Source organism: Coffea arabica, chromosome 1e (assembly GCF_036785885.1).
Source record: "Coffea arabica cultivar ET-39 chromosome 1e, Coffea Arabica ET-39 HiFi, whole genome shotgun sequence".
NCBI classification, from domain to species: domain Eukaryota; kingdom Viridiplantae; phylum Streptophyta; class Magnoliopsida; order Gentianales; family Rubiaceae; genus Coffea; species Coffea arabica.
The window spans coordinates 16,634,291-16,649,536 of NC_092311.1; the positions used below are offsets into that span (position 1 = coordinate 16,634,291).

Consider the following 15,246-nt stretch of genomic DNA (forward strand, 5'->3'; position numbering starts at 1 on the left):
TCGCGCCAGGACTCAAATCTTAAAGCTAATAAAACAAATCCTATATTTACTTACGTCAAGGCACACACTAGAATACCGAATATAAATTATAGCTTGAACCGAATAATATGTAAACTAGGATTTTCAAACTTAACCGAATTAGGGTTTCCTTCCTAGCCATACAACCCTATTTTCCATACCGAATATCAAATAACCTTAATATCGACTTACGATCGGACTGGGGCCTCACATCTAACAACAATGAGCATGTAACACGTAAGTTGGTGGGACAACCACCCGAGTGACCAACAAGTCAAGTGCAAGCAAAGCAATTCATTTCATATAAATATCACAAAGTTAACTACAAGGGATCGAGTATGATAAAGTACATACTCGTCCCAAAGGTTATCAATTCAAGAGCAATTAATTTAAACAAGCAAGCATGTCATTCAAACAAGGAGACATTCCACGTAAATGTTTTCATGTAATTGAACACTCACTAATCAATTTCAACCCTTCACTTTATCCCTGGTTCATCCTCTTGACTCTCTCTAGTCCTGCGGTTATATACTATATTAAAAGACTTGCAATACAAAACCAAAATACATGAAGAAATTAAGGTTTTTAAGACTTCATTTCCTTTCACATAAATCTCAATTCCACTCATAAACCATACCCAAAGTGATTTACCAACTCCAAACCTAAAGTGGGAAATGAAAGTAAGAACGGTTCTAAGAGAACAAAATTTTTCAGTTTTGCGCAACACTATTTGAAAAATCATATCTCAAGCTTCTTAAGTCCAAAATTGATAAACTTTATACCATCGGAAAATAGATTCAAAGGGTTACAATTTCTCAGAAAAACATTTGTAAGATTCTATTCGTAACTCAGTCAAATTCGAGCCTCAAGTTGTTGCTTCATCCAGTAATAGACAAAACAGGTATGCAATTTCAGTTAACTTTGAAAAATCATAGATATTCATAACAATTGAGAAAAATTATGAAATTTGTACGGTAGAAATTATATGGTAGAAATTACTCTGAATCTAGTTTCGAATGCAACAAACGAAACTCAATTCTAACTTTTCTACATCAAGATATAACAGATTTCCCAAGACTACTCAAGGGTTCCTACGAAAAATTTTCAACAGCACTTCCCCTTAATTTCTTTACATATCAACACCAAATCTCATTTCAATCAGCCTCAATCGAACACTCAATTCATAAGCTATTACATACACTTGATTAGGGCCACAACACCCTTCAAATATCACCAATTGATGGCTCCAAAAACCAACCACAATCAAGCTAAATTTGGAAACCCTAAGCTGAAAATTTTACATGCAAGCTGTAATGTTCTTTAGGCAAATCAAACTAGCATATAAAAGCTAACTAATTCACATGCCAAAGCTACCAAAACATGGACAACACTTAAGCATCATATATGGGCAGAAAATTACCATAAAAACTGAAAATTTTCACATCACAACTTCAAACCATGAAATTTTCTCATGAAGCTACCAAAATTGAAACCCTAAACCACTAGTTGGCAAATATTTGGAGTAGAGGAAAGTTTCTTGCCAAGGCTACCTTGTACCTCCAAGAAAGATGGAAGCTTAGGGCATGTTCCTCCAAAATCACTTCACCAACACCTTTAAATCTTCCTTAGTTAGCACTTTTATGGAGTAGTTTGCAAAGAGGTTGGCTAAAACTCAAGATTGAAGCTTGAAATTGAGGTGGAAGATGAAGCTCTCTCTCTTGTTTTCCTCTCAAGAATTTCGGCCAAGCAAGGAGCAAAATGAAGACAATTTGGGTCAAAATTGGTGTTTAGTTAAGGTAAGAAAGGTTGGTCAAAGTCCAACTTTCAATGGTGTCGTGACAAATGGCGCCTTAGGGTTTAATCTCATCCTCTTGTCTTCCAATGGTTAAACTATATTGCTAACCTCTAATTATCTCTTAGCACCTTATAAACTAAAATCCCTTTATGCAAAACTTCACCTATTCGTCAAAATTTTACCGCACTTACCGCATTAGCGGGTCCCATGTCCATAATGCACATCAAACTTAACATGCACTAACTTGTACCAAGAAAATGATTTAAAAACTTGACTCACTTATAAAAGTATCGAGGAAATTAAGGCAATAATTTAAAGTCAAGAAAATGCATGCAAAGAAATAAATAAAATATAAATAATTCTATGGGTCCTCACAATATTCGAATTAGAATCGGGTTTGGGGATGAAAGAAATTTCGCTTAGTATTTATTCCTAGAATTATACCCCTCAACAGTAAATAACTATGGTACATGTAATATATCTCAGGAGCCACTAGTGAACGTGAAAGCAATCCCGAGATTGAGGCATAACCCACTTGACTTGGGTGAGTGTTCCTTGTTTGTAATTATGATTAAATGTTAAAGTCTGGTTGTTGCTTGCTGCTTGGTGAATTGTTGGAAATTGCTATATTTGATTGAGACTTAAACTTGAGTTGTTGTTATTATTCACCATTAAAAAGGTGAGTGTATATTTTATCGCACTCGACCTAATTACTCTTGGAGTTATTAATTCTTTAACTGCCAATGTTAACTATGCATGACCATTGTTGGGTCCAAACTCCATCGACGGTCGGCGTATTCGAGCCTGCAACGGGCTTGATCGAGTAGGTCAATAGTTCTTGGATACCGTTTATTGATATATTCAAATATTACCCACCGAGGTGATCACCAAACACTGGAAGGAGGAGAATATTGGGTACTGTTTACTTGGGGAAGTGACATTGGAATACTGAAAAGAGTTAAGTGCTATGTCTGAAAATGGATGAGTGCCACTTCTAAAGTCCGTATCAGTACTGTATCTTTGATCTTAATTGTGCTATTTGTTAAGAATTGTTTTACGAATTATCTTGTTATTAATTGATCTGTTATTCCTATTATATTACTAAAAATGTGAAATTGTGTGTTTAAGGTTGCCTATTTTTTTAGAACCTCACTGGACGTAAACTCACCCTTTTAGTTTGTTTTCTTTAACATGGGTTAGAAACATAAAACTGGGGAATAGTGAGTTCGAGAGTTGAAGTCTTTGCTTAAGTAAATTGCCATCCTATTTGTACTTAGTGACTAGATTGAACAACTTATATTTTGATGCATTTGGTTGTACATATAAGTATGGATGATTTTGGAATGTTGGATAGTTTGTAATCTTTAATTGTGGTATTTTAATACTTACTTTGGAGTTAATGTTGTTGATTGGAAGACTCTGAGTGAGTCTGGCGAGAGTTAGGCAAGCGATCCACAAAATCTTAGGGTACGCCTTAGGGCGAGGTAGGGTCATCACAGTTTTTTCTCTAAAAAAATGACCATGTGTAGGTCACGTGATAGATTTAGGGTAAAAAGTGGTCGAAAACCTAAGTTAGGACCAAAATTTACCAACTTGATATTGTGAAGGATGAAAAGTTACTATTTTAAAAGTAAGGGACGAAAAATTCATTTTACGAAATGTAAGGGACATTTTGAACGATTTTCCTTGTCAAATTTTTCGACACAATTTTAAACCTTCTACTTTTCACCTCATATATCTAATCAAAATCCAACGAAAATAGGAAATGAGAACAGAAAAAAATTTGCTTCATTAAAAATGTACAAATGGAACAAAAAACTATTTTGACAGCCATGCCTCTCATTCCCAAATAAAAAGAACAAAATGAAATAAATTTAAAACATGGGGCAAAGGAGCAAATAAAACAACTTCAAAACACAGAGTAGAACCTAGCAAAGCCAAATATACATCAACAACTTAGTGGTTGCATATGACACATTGAGAGTTTATTTTAATTAGCCTTTGGCTAAATGAAGCCAAATATTGTTTAATCCTATCAAAATAAAATAAGAAAAAACTATTTGATATAGATAAAGGCAAAATATTGATGGCAACACAAAGATTTTTTTTTTTGAGGAAGACAACACAAAGATTTGACGTTGAAGTTGCACAAATTAAGATATGTTCATATGTACCATATACCTAAAATTCATAGACACAGAAAAAAAAGAATAAGAAAAATCAAGATTGTTTGTGATACGAACGGCACCAACCGTGTGATGCAACCCGTACAGACAGGAAGGATCTAGAAGGCAGGATTCACGTTGGAGACGACAAACGCAGCGGATAACCTAAACTCGTTGATCACGTGGTCAACGAACCTCGGTATTTGGTAGATGACGCCACAATCTAGCGCGGTCCTAGATTGATAAGTCGATTGAATACCTAAGAATGAATCTAAGATATTCAATGGATGCTTCAACGAAGCTTTTGAGAGAACTCTCAATGTAATTTTTATTAATCATCAAAAGATGAATGTAACATCCGATTTGAGGCTATTTATAGCTGTGACTAAGACCTAATTAAACTGGAAAAATAACAAGGGAGGTTCGACCACCCCTTGGGCCTTCACTTGGCCGAAACTAGCCCAACTAACTAGAGACCGTAAGCTTCGGGGGCGTTGCCCCCGAACCCCCACCGGGGGCTACGCTGCGTGGGGACTAACTATGGGGCCCACATGGCCTAGCCCATTGACTCAAGGACTAACAACGACGAAGGTCCAGACCACAAGCTAGTTGGACCTCTTATTACACTATACTAAACTAATAATGGGCCATGGGCCCTTAGCCAAGTCTTGGTCAGCTAATCCTTATAGATGGTCGAAAGTAGAATAACATCTCTCGCTTCGTTGAGGCCCTCAGTGGCCTTTGGCTCTCCACTGGACTCTCGGGCCGCACGAACCAATGTTTGTAATGTAACATCCAACCTCTTCGCGCGAGCTCGTGTTATAGGCCCCAGTGGCACCTTCAGTTGCTCCACTTGGATGGCTCTCCCGACCTCCTCATCAGTTTGCTTAGAGGAAATTTGGCAGAGGATTGGGCGATATTGACATAATTATCGGCAGTTTCATGTATTGACATAGAAACTCATTAAATTGAATTTTCTACAGCACTTCTTGTTTCAACTCTTTGTAGGTCTTACCTTTGCGATGGATCATACATCTTTTTTGTAGAGAAAGATTAGTTTTCAAAAACCACTTCATATTTTTGGAACAGTATAAATTTTTTAAAATTTGAAAAGATACTTAAAAATTTCAAAATATCTCAAAAGCATTCATTTACTAGTATTCTTGTTAGTTCCATAATCTTTATCAATGTTGACAATATGAGAACCCAAATTTTTTTTTATTTTCTAGGCTTTATTTTATTTAATTGCATGCCTTTTCTATATTTTCTTTATTAGAAAAATTTTCTAGATAACTTTTATGAGTAAATATAGTTTTTAAATCATTTTTCTAGTATAAGTTAGTTCATGAGGAATTAGGAGTGCATACCGGACGTGGGACCCACTAGTGCGGTAAGTGCGATAAAATTCGGCCCATTAGGTTAAGTTTTGTATACAGGGATTAAGTTAATAGGAGTTAAGAGGTAATTAGAGGTTACCTAGATGGATTAGTATTGGAGAGACAAGATGATAAGTTTAAGCTTAAAAGGTGCTAGGTGTCACTTTCTTATTGGAGCTTGGACTTTGACCATCTCACAACCTTTACCAAATAACCAAAAATTGACCCAAAAATCATCTTCATTTCAAGAATTTTGGCCGAATCTCTTAGGGAGAGAAAAGAAGAAAGCCTTCAACTTATTTCTTTCCAATCTTGCTCAATCTTGTGATCCAACCATAGAATCCCAAATTTACTCCATAAAAATCCTTTTCTAGGTAGGATATTAGAAGTTGGTGGAGTTGTGTTGGAAGAAAGAGACCTAAGCTACTACCTTTCTTGAGGTATCAAGGTATGGTGTGTAAAACTTCATTGTTGTTTCTAATAATGGCTTATTGATGACTTGTGGTAGCTAAAAATGTTGTTTTGTGGAAGATTTGGTGATTTTAAGTGGAGTTTGTAAAATTTCTGATTTTATTCATGATTTTTCTGATTTTATATGATAAGTGATGGTTGGCCATGGATGATGGCTTGGTATGGTCTAAGGTGGTGCTTTGGTGTGTTAATTGTAGTTATTTGCGGAAAATTTCTGCTTTGTGCGGCAAATTTCAGATTTAGGGTTTTGAATTGGGGCTTTTCTAGGGTTATTATGGAACTCTTGAATTGGCTTTGTTTAAAAGGTATTGTAACCCTAATAAGGTGTATTGAATGGCACAGGACTTGTACTTGTAGTTGTGGTTGTGTTGGTTGAAAATGAAGGATGAATTGTAGGATGGAAATCTGAAATTTTAAAGGGAAATGCTGTCCAAATTTTTGGTCCATATGATTTCTTGCAATTGGGTTGCTTAGAGTGTTAGTTAGTGACTTTGGGGTTATCTAAACTTTTAGCACCAAGTGTTTTTGTATTACTTTCAAGTTATTTTGGCTTTACGTTAGTGATATGTGGTTTGGGTTATGACTCGTATTCGAGTCTCATTGTGTTTTCTTGAATGTTTAAGGGCGTGCCGGTGACTCAAGGCGCTCGTTGGGTTGAAATTTGTGAAAACATTCTTTGTTGATTGGTGAGTATACTACTCACATGATTGTTACTTCATGGCTTTGCTATACTTGAAATCTATGATTTGAATGCTTGTGTATACTGCTAAGATTGGTTGAGACGAGGGTGTACTTTATCACTCTCGCACTCTATGGCTTATATGACTGTTTACGGTATCAATTGAATGTCTCTTGAATATATTTCATTTGGTGTCGTTTGGACGTGTATCCAACGACTTTTACTGTTGACTTTGTGCTCAACTCCATCGGTGGTCGATTGACTTGAGCCAGCAAGGGCATGGTCGAGGAGATTGACAAGTCATGGGGACTGTTTCTATGGAATCATTGGGTATGAGACTCTTGATTCCGGTATACTCGAGTATTACCATTTTCAAGTGGTTGGAGTTCGGGCCCGGTAAGGGTATATGAGGTGGAATGAAATTGGAGAAAGTGGAGTCTACGGTATTGGTTACTTCTTAGGCATTGATGGAGGGTCAACGGGGTGAGATCAAGTACGGCAAACGAGGAAAAGGGCTCTTGAGAGCCGTCCGTATCCTTTTAAAAAATCTTTATTAAATTGTGGTGTTAGTTGACTTACTTATTGAATGTATTGGGATTGAGTGGCTTGGTCCTTATATGAACTTCGTTACGTGGGTGATGGTATCTCATTGGGCAAAAACTCACTCTATTGCCTTTATTTTCCTTTGTTTTCCTTACAGGGAGATGAATACCTTTTGGGAAACTGTGATTTTGAAGCCGAGTTGAGCTAGATTAATATTCTTTTGTATAGCTCCTCGATGGTTGGAAAACCTTAAGTGTATTTTGATTCAACCTTTCCTTTTGAGTTGTAAATTGGCAACTATACGTGTATAAACGTGTTTGGTAATGCTCATGTGTTATTTTGGTTTGTAAAGGTTCAATTTCAAGGGTTATATGATTTGTTAGTAATCGGTTAGGTTTCGGACAGGATCGGATTTTGAATGACAAAAGAAAAATTTTTGGCGGGAAAGGCACAGGGGAATCCGGCCAGATCTTGGCCGGATTGCTGGCTGGATTGTCTTGGAAATTTTTGAATCCGAGCAGTTGGTCACTGCCTCCAATCCGGCCAAGAATCCGGCCGGATTGTGACGTGGCCGGCACTATTCATGTACTGCTCCGATTTCCTATTTTTCGTTTCGCGAATTTTGAATCGTTTGAGCGCGCTAATATCTTCTGGAACATTTTCGATTATATATAACTGTCTTAGTAGTCCTGGCGAGAGTTGGGCAGGCAGTCCGCTAACCCCTTTGGTACGCCTTAGGGGAAGATGGGGCTGTCACAGATGGTATCAGAGTCTAGGTTAGGAATGACTTAGGCAAGTGTGAATTTTGTTCCTTAGGACCTGTGAGGGAAGTGTTAAGGTACCGTTAAGTGTGATTATGCTTACGTTGTCTAAGATATGAACCCTTTTGCTATTCTTGTAGGCCATGGCTGGAGCAAGTGGAGAGGGCGGGGGTGAACCGCCTCAGCGACGCCCTCGCGTTATCGACTATCAAGAAAGGCCGGGAGGTCCGATCCGGCTTTGGTATACCGCAAGTCGGGCTTGTCATTGTAACCGTTGCCGGAACCACTTCTACGTCGATCATGTGGTTGTGGCGGTGCTAGGCGAATGGAGGAGGCTTAGACGAGCCGTCGCTAGGGATCACGTGGAGATGCTTAAGCTGAGAGGCGTCCTGAGGATGCAAACGGACCGGATAGGGAAGCTCCGAGAGGATATAGCTATGGAGCAAGAACGAACTAATGCTCTTAAAGAGCAGTTGCAGGAGGTCAACCATCGTCTGACTAATGTCGTCCGGGAGGTTAGAGACCGTTCCGGCGGCATTATTAATGAGTGCGAGGCGCTAATCCAAGGTGTGATTGGCACCAACGCGCAAGTGGAGGCTCCTAGTGACAATACACCTGGAGAAGGGAGTACCCCTAGTTCTAGGCAAGGGGGAGAGTCCGTGGCTTCCGTAGGGAACTAGGCTAGAACTCTTTTGAACTACTTTTGATTCCATGGGGACAGTAGATCAGGGAAAGAACCTTTAGCTAGCCGTTTTTGTACGTTTGGACTAGCTTTGTATATATAACTTTTGATGACGTCGTTAACTCATGGAATTTCTTTGTTTGTATTCACCTGACTGTTAATGTGTGACTTGTTTGACACTGTTGTGTGATATATATATGTTCTGATTGTGAATATCTTTGGCTCCTTACTTACGTATACCGTTACCTTTAATGTTCTATTTACGTTTTACCCTAGATCGACTAAACTCCATGGAAGGCACCCGTAGTGGGCGTGGTCGTGATCGCGGAGTTAAGCAACCCACGACTGAAGGGGGTACTAGGGGAACCACGTCCGAACCGAACCCTGAACTTAGGGTTGATCCGAATGTGCAAGTGGCCGCAGCCATTCATTGAATGACCGACTTTTTGGCTCATGTGGTGGAGCAACAAGGTCCAAACCCTAATCCCAACCCTGGAAACCCTAGTAACCACGTGGAAAGCGAAGACAGGGCCCTCGAAAGGTTTCAGAAGTTTTCCCCACCGAAGTTTATTGGGGGGCCCGATCCGGATGTAGCCGAAAGATGGCTAGAAAAGATGGTAGACATCTTTGATGCCCTACACCATACGGAAGAGAGGCAGGTGACTTTTCCTGTCTTCCAACTGGAAGGGGCAGCCCGTTCCTGGTGGAACGTAATAAGACAGAAATGGGACCGAGAACAAACGCCCAGGACATGGGTGAACTTCATGAGGGAGTTCAACGGCAAATTCTTTCCTCCTCTAGTTCAAGAACGGAAGGAAGACGAATTTATCCGGCTTCGCCAAGGGACCCAGATTGTCGCCGAGTACGAGAGCCAATTTACGACACTATCCAAATTTGCACCTGAACTCATCATGACCGAACAACGAAGAATAAGGCGCTTTGTCCAGGGCCTGAACATGGAGATCCAGAAGGATCTAGCTGTAGCCCAGATTAACGCCTTCAGTGATGCAGTGGAGATGGCTCAACAAGTAGAGAATGCACGGCTACAAGTAAGAAACTTCCAGGCTAAAAAGTGAGGATTTCCTGGAAGCGGTTCGGGGCAGGGGGATAAGAGTACCCCTCCCAAGTTTGGACGGGGAACTGGAAGAGGAAGGATGCCGGGAACGTCACGAGGTGGCCAAATTGGGAGAGGCCAAAGAGGAGGTTTCCAAAGAGACTCGGCTTCTGTGTCTCGCGGACCCTGCGGGTATTGCGGGAAGCCAAACCACGCGGAGGACAATTGCTGGAAGAAGGAGGGAAAGTGTTTGCGCTGCGGAAGTGTAGACCACCAGCTTGCCACTTGTCCGGTTCTATCACGAGATGGAAGGGGAAGCCAGCAATCGACGAGGACCAATTCCGAACCGGCTAAGGTGGAAGGGACCAAACCCAAGGTAGCGGCTCGAGTGTATTCACTGGAGCCACAACAGGTCCCCGATTCTTCTGAAGTTGTGAAAGGTACGATTCCTGTATTCCACCGATTTGCGAAAGTCTTAGTAGATCCCGGTGCTACTCATTCATTTCTTAACCCCAATTTTATGTGCGGAATAGATATAAAACCTGCTAGTTTACCCTATGACCTGGAAGTTAGTACTCCTACAGGGGATCATCGATTGCGAAGTTTGGGTAGGAGAGAGAAAGTTAGGGGATTTGATAAGCCTGTCCATTAAGGGGTATGACGTAATTTTAGGCATGAACTAGTTAGTCAGGTATAATGCTCAACTTGATTGTAAGAAGAAGGTAGTAGAATTCCGCATTCCTGGGGAGACGACCTTAAGGTTAGATATAAGGGGTAGGTTAGTCTCATCTGCCTTTATCTCGGGTATTCGGGCTAGAAAATTGCTAAGTAAAGGGGCGCAAGGGTTCTTAGCCTTTCTAATCAATACCCCCACAGATAAATTGAAGGTAGAGGATGTGCACGTAGACGTATTTTCTGATGAGTTAGTAGCCCTACCTCCGGAGAGAGAGATAGAATTCAAAATTGATCTGTTACCGGGAACGTCACCTATCTTTAAAACCCCGTATCGGATGGCACTTGCTGAGCTTAAGGAGCTGAAATTTCAGTTACAAGATCTTTTGGAGTGGGGGTTCATTCGAGAGAGTGGGTCTCCTTGGGGAGCCCCTGTGTTGTTTGTAAAGAAAAAGGATGGGGGTTTGCGGATGTGTATAGACTATCGGGGGCTGAATAATGTAACGGTTAAAAATAAATATCCACTGCCCCATATTGATGAGTTGTTTGACCAGTTGCAATGAGCAGTGGTCTTTTCGAAATTAGATCTTCGACAGGGGTATTACCAATTGTCAATTAGGAAGGAGGACATACCAAAAACTGCTTTCAATTCTAGATATGGGCATTTTGAATTCGCAGTCATGCCTTTTGGACTAACCAATGCCCCTGCCTCCTTCATGGATTTAATGCATAGGGTTTTTAAGCCCTACGTGGATCGATTTGTAGTTGTCTTTATTGATGACATTCTGGTCTACTCAAAGACTCGGGAGGAGCATGAGCAGCATTTAAGAATCGTTTTGCAAACCCTAAGAGAGCATCAGTTGTACGCCAAGTTTAGTAAGTGCGAGTTTTGGCTGGAGAAAATTTCTTTCTTAGGGCATGTAATTTTCCAAGAGGGCATCACTGTTGACCCGGTGAAAGTAGAGGCCGTGGATGATTGGAAGAGGCCAGAAAACTCCACGGAGATTCGTAGTTTTCTAGGGTTGGCTGGGTACTATAGGTGTTTTATTATGGACTTTTCCAAGCTTGCCGGTCCTTTAACCGACCTGACAAAGAAAAATGGTCATTTCATGTGGGATGCTAGATGTGAAGCAGGTTTTCGAGAGTTAAAGAAAAGATTAACCATGGCACCGATTCTAGCTTTGCCTTACGGAATAGACGGTTTTACCGTTTATACTGACGCTTCGCGGGAAGGTCTGGGGTGTGTGCTAATGCAAAACCAGAATGTGATATCTTTTGCCTCTAGGAAATTGAAACCCCACGAGCGGAACTACCCAACCCACGACCTGGAGTTAGCTGCAGTTGTTTTCGCTCTGAAAAAGTGGAGACACTATCTATACGGAGTAACTTTCGAAGTTTACTCGGACCATAAGAGCCTTAGATACCTTTTCTCGCAAAAAGAATTGAATATGAGGCAGCGACGGTGGATGGAATTTCTGGAGGACTACGACTGCACCATTAACTTCTATCCAGGAAAAACTAATGTGGTGTCCAACGCCTTAAGTCGAAAGGCTCAAGTTGCGGGATTAATGGTAAAGGAGTGGGGCCTATTAGAATCGGTTAGTGAATGGAATCCTTGTCTTGGAGGTCAAAAGGTGATTTTTAATAACGTGAGAGTGGCCTCCACCTTTCTGGAGTGAATTAAAGAGGCTCAAAAAAAGGACGTAATGGTACTGAAATAGGGTGAAAATGCGGATAAAGGAGAATCATCTGATTTCAATTGGGGTCCTGAGGGAGTTTTGAGATACTGAAACCAAATAGTGGTGCCCAACAAGGAAGAATTGAAGAATGAAATCTTGGAGGGAGCTCATCGGTCGAAGTATACAATTCATCCGGGAAATAACAAAATGTACCAGGACTTAAAAATGGTGTATTGGTGGGACAGTATGAAGAAGGAAATTGCCCGATACGTTCAGACTTGTCTTGTCTGCCAACAAGTTAAGGCGAAACATCAAAAACCATCTGGATTGTTACAACCTCTTGAGATACCCGAATGGAAGTGGGAAAACATTACAATGGACTTCGTTTTAGGTTTGCCGCGAACGCAACGAGAACACGATGCCGTTTGGGTAATCGTCGATCGGTTAACCAAATCGGCCCATTTCTTGCCGATAAACATGAAGTATTCGATGGATAAATTGGCTCGGTTGTATATGGATGAGATTGTAAAATTGCACGGAGTTCCTGTGAGCATCGTTTCGGATAGAGACCCTCGTTTTGTATCTAGGTTTTGGCAGAAATTTCAAGAGACCTTGGGGACGAAACTCAATCTTAGTACAACTTATCATCGCCAGACGGATGGGGACAGTCGGAGCGAACCATTCAAACCCTTGAAGATATGTTACGGACTTGCATTTTAGATTTCGGGGGTAGTTGGGGCCAACATATGACATTAGTGGAGTTTGCTTACAATAATAGTTACCACTCGTCGATCCAAATGGCACCGTACGAAGCGCTTTACGGAAGGAAGTGCCGATCACCAATCTACTGGGATGAAGTAGGAGAAAAGAGGATTTTGGATCCAGCAACCGTCCCGTGGATGGAGGATGCACGAGAAAAAGTCAAGTTGATACGACAAAGACTTCAAACAGCTCAAAGCCGACAAAAGAGCTACGCGGACAATCGAAGAAAGGATCTGGAGTTCGAAATTGGGGACCGTGTTTTTCTTAAGGTCACACCGTTACGAAGTGTCACGGCGGGTAGGGGAAAGAAACTTCAACCGAGGTTCGTTGGACCTTTCAAAATTGTCCAGAGAATTGGGAAAGTAGCGTATCGACTTGAACTACCATCAAGTCTGTCCAGGATTCACGACGTCTTCCACGTCTCGATACTTAAGAAGTATTATCCTGACCCGTCTCACATCTTACAACCAGAGGAAATTGAGATAGATGAGTCACTCACCTACGAAGAGACACCTGTACAGTTGCTTGACCGAAAGGTTAAGGAGCTGAGAAACAAACAAATTCCTTTGGTAAAGATCTTGTTGAGAAACCATGGGATAGAAGAGGCTACCTGGGAGGTGGAAGAAGAAATGCAAAAGAAATACCCTGAATTGTTTGTGAATTAAGGTGAGAAATTTCAAGAACAAAATTCTTTTAAGGGGGAGAGAGTGTGAGAACCCGAAAATTTTCTTATTTTCTAGGCTTTATTTTATTTAATTGCATGCCTTTTCTATATTTTCTTTATTAGAAAAATTTTCTAGATAATTTTTATGAGTAAATATAGTTTTTAAATCATTTTTCTAGTATAAGTTAGTTCATGAGGAATTAAGAGTGCATACCGGACGTGGGACCCACTAGTGCGGTAAGTGCGATAAAATTTGGCCCATTAGGTTAAGTTTTGTATACAGGGATTAAGTTACTAGGTGTTAAGAGGTAATTAGAGGTTACCTAGATGGATTAGTATTGGAGAGACAAGATGATAAGTTTAAGCTTAAAAGGTGCTAGGTGTCACTTTCTTATTGGAGCTTGGACTTTGACCATCTTACCACCTTTACTAAATAACCAAAAATTGACCCAAAAATCATCTTCATTTCAAGCATCTTGGCCGAATCTCTTAGGGAGAGAAAAGAAGAAAGCCTTCAACTTATTTCTTTCCAATCTTGCTCAATCTTGTGATCCAACATAGAATCCCAAATTTACTCCATAAAAATCCTTTGCTAGGTAGGATATTAGAAGTTGGTGGAGTTGTGTTGGAAGAAAGAGACCTAAGCTACTACCTTTCTTGAGGTATCAAGGTATGGTGTGTAAAACTTCATTGTTGTTTCTAATAATGGCTTATTGATGACTTGTGGTAGCTAAAAATGTTGTTTTGTGGAAGATTTGGTGATTGTAAGTGGAGTTTGTAAAATTTCTGATTTTATATGATAAGTGATGGTTGGCCATGGATGATGGCTTGGTATGGTCTAAAGTGGTGCTTTGGTGTGTTAATTGTAGTTATTTGCGGAAAATTTCCGCTTTGTGCGACAAATTTCAGATTTAGGGTTTTGAATTGGGGCTTTTCTAGGGTTATTATGGAACTCTTGAATTGACTTTGTTTAAAAGGTATTGTAACCCTAATAAGGTGTATTGAATGGCACAGGACTTGTACTTGTAGTTGTGGTTGTGTTGGTTGAAAATTAAAAATGAATTGTAGGATGGAAATCTGAAATTTTAAGGGGAAATGCTGTCCAAATTTTAGGTCCATATGATTTCTTGGAATTGGGTTGCTTAGAGTGTTAGTTAGTGACTTTGGGGTTATCTAAACCTTTTGCACCAAGCGTTTTCGTATTACTTTCAAGTTATTTTGGCTTTACATTAGTGGTGTGTGGTTTGGGTTATGACTCGTATTCGAGTCTCATTGTGTTTTCTTGAATATTTTAGGGCATGCTGGTGACTCAAGGCGCTCGTTGGGTGGAAATTTGTGAAAACACTCTTTGTTGATTGGTGAGTGTACTACTCATGTGACAACCCTACTTTCCCCTAAGGCGTACCAAAGGGGTCAGCAGACAGCCCGCCCAACTCTCGCCAGGACTTACGAGGCAGTTAAATACGTTCCGGAAGGTAATAGCGCGCTCAAACGAAACAAAACCATGAAATGAAAACGGAATATCGGAGCCGCACATGAACCGTGCCAATCACATTTATACATGTAAGGTTCCCCACTTACAACTCAAAAGATAGTATTAAAACAAAATACATTTAGGTTCCCAACCATCAAGGAGATATACAAAAGTATATTCAACTAGCTCAACTTGGCTTCAAATTCACAGTTTCCAAAGGTATTCACATCCTTGTAAGGAAAACAAAGGCAATGGAGTGTGTTTTCGCCCAATGAGGTACACTCATGCAAATCAATAAAGTTCACATAAGCACAAAGTTGCTCAGTCCAAACATTCAACAAGTAATCCGAACTAACATTACATTTAAATTCAATAAAAGGATACGGGCGGCTCTCAAGAGCCCTTTTCCCTCGCTTGCCGTACTTGATCTCGCCTCGTTGACCCTCCGTCA

At 40.3% G+C, this 15,246-nt stretch overlaps 1 protein-coding gene across 1 annotated transcript in view; it reads left to right on the forward strand.

Moving 5' to 3' along the window:
- Positions 1–9,644: 9,644 nt before the first annotated feature.
- LOC113692333 (uncharacterized) overlaps positions 9,645–15,246 on the forward strand; it is a 52,660-nt gene continuing 47,058 nt past the window's right edge. Inside the window, exons 1-2 of the mRNA XM_027210732.2 lie at positions 9,645–9,984; positions 11,132–11,814. Of these exons, the coding sequence (XP_027066533.2) occupies positions 9,645–9,984; positions 11,132–11,814 (1,023 nt within the window). The remainder of the gene's footprint in view (positions 9,985–11,131; positions 11,815–15,246) is intronic.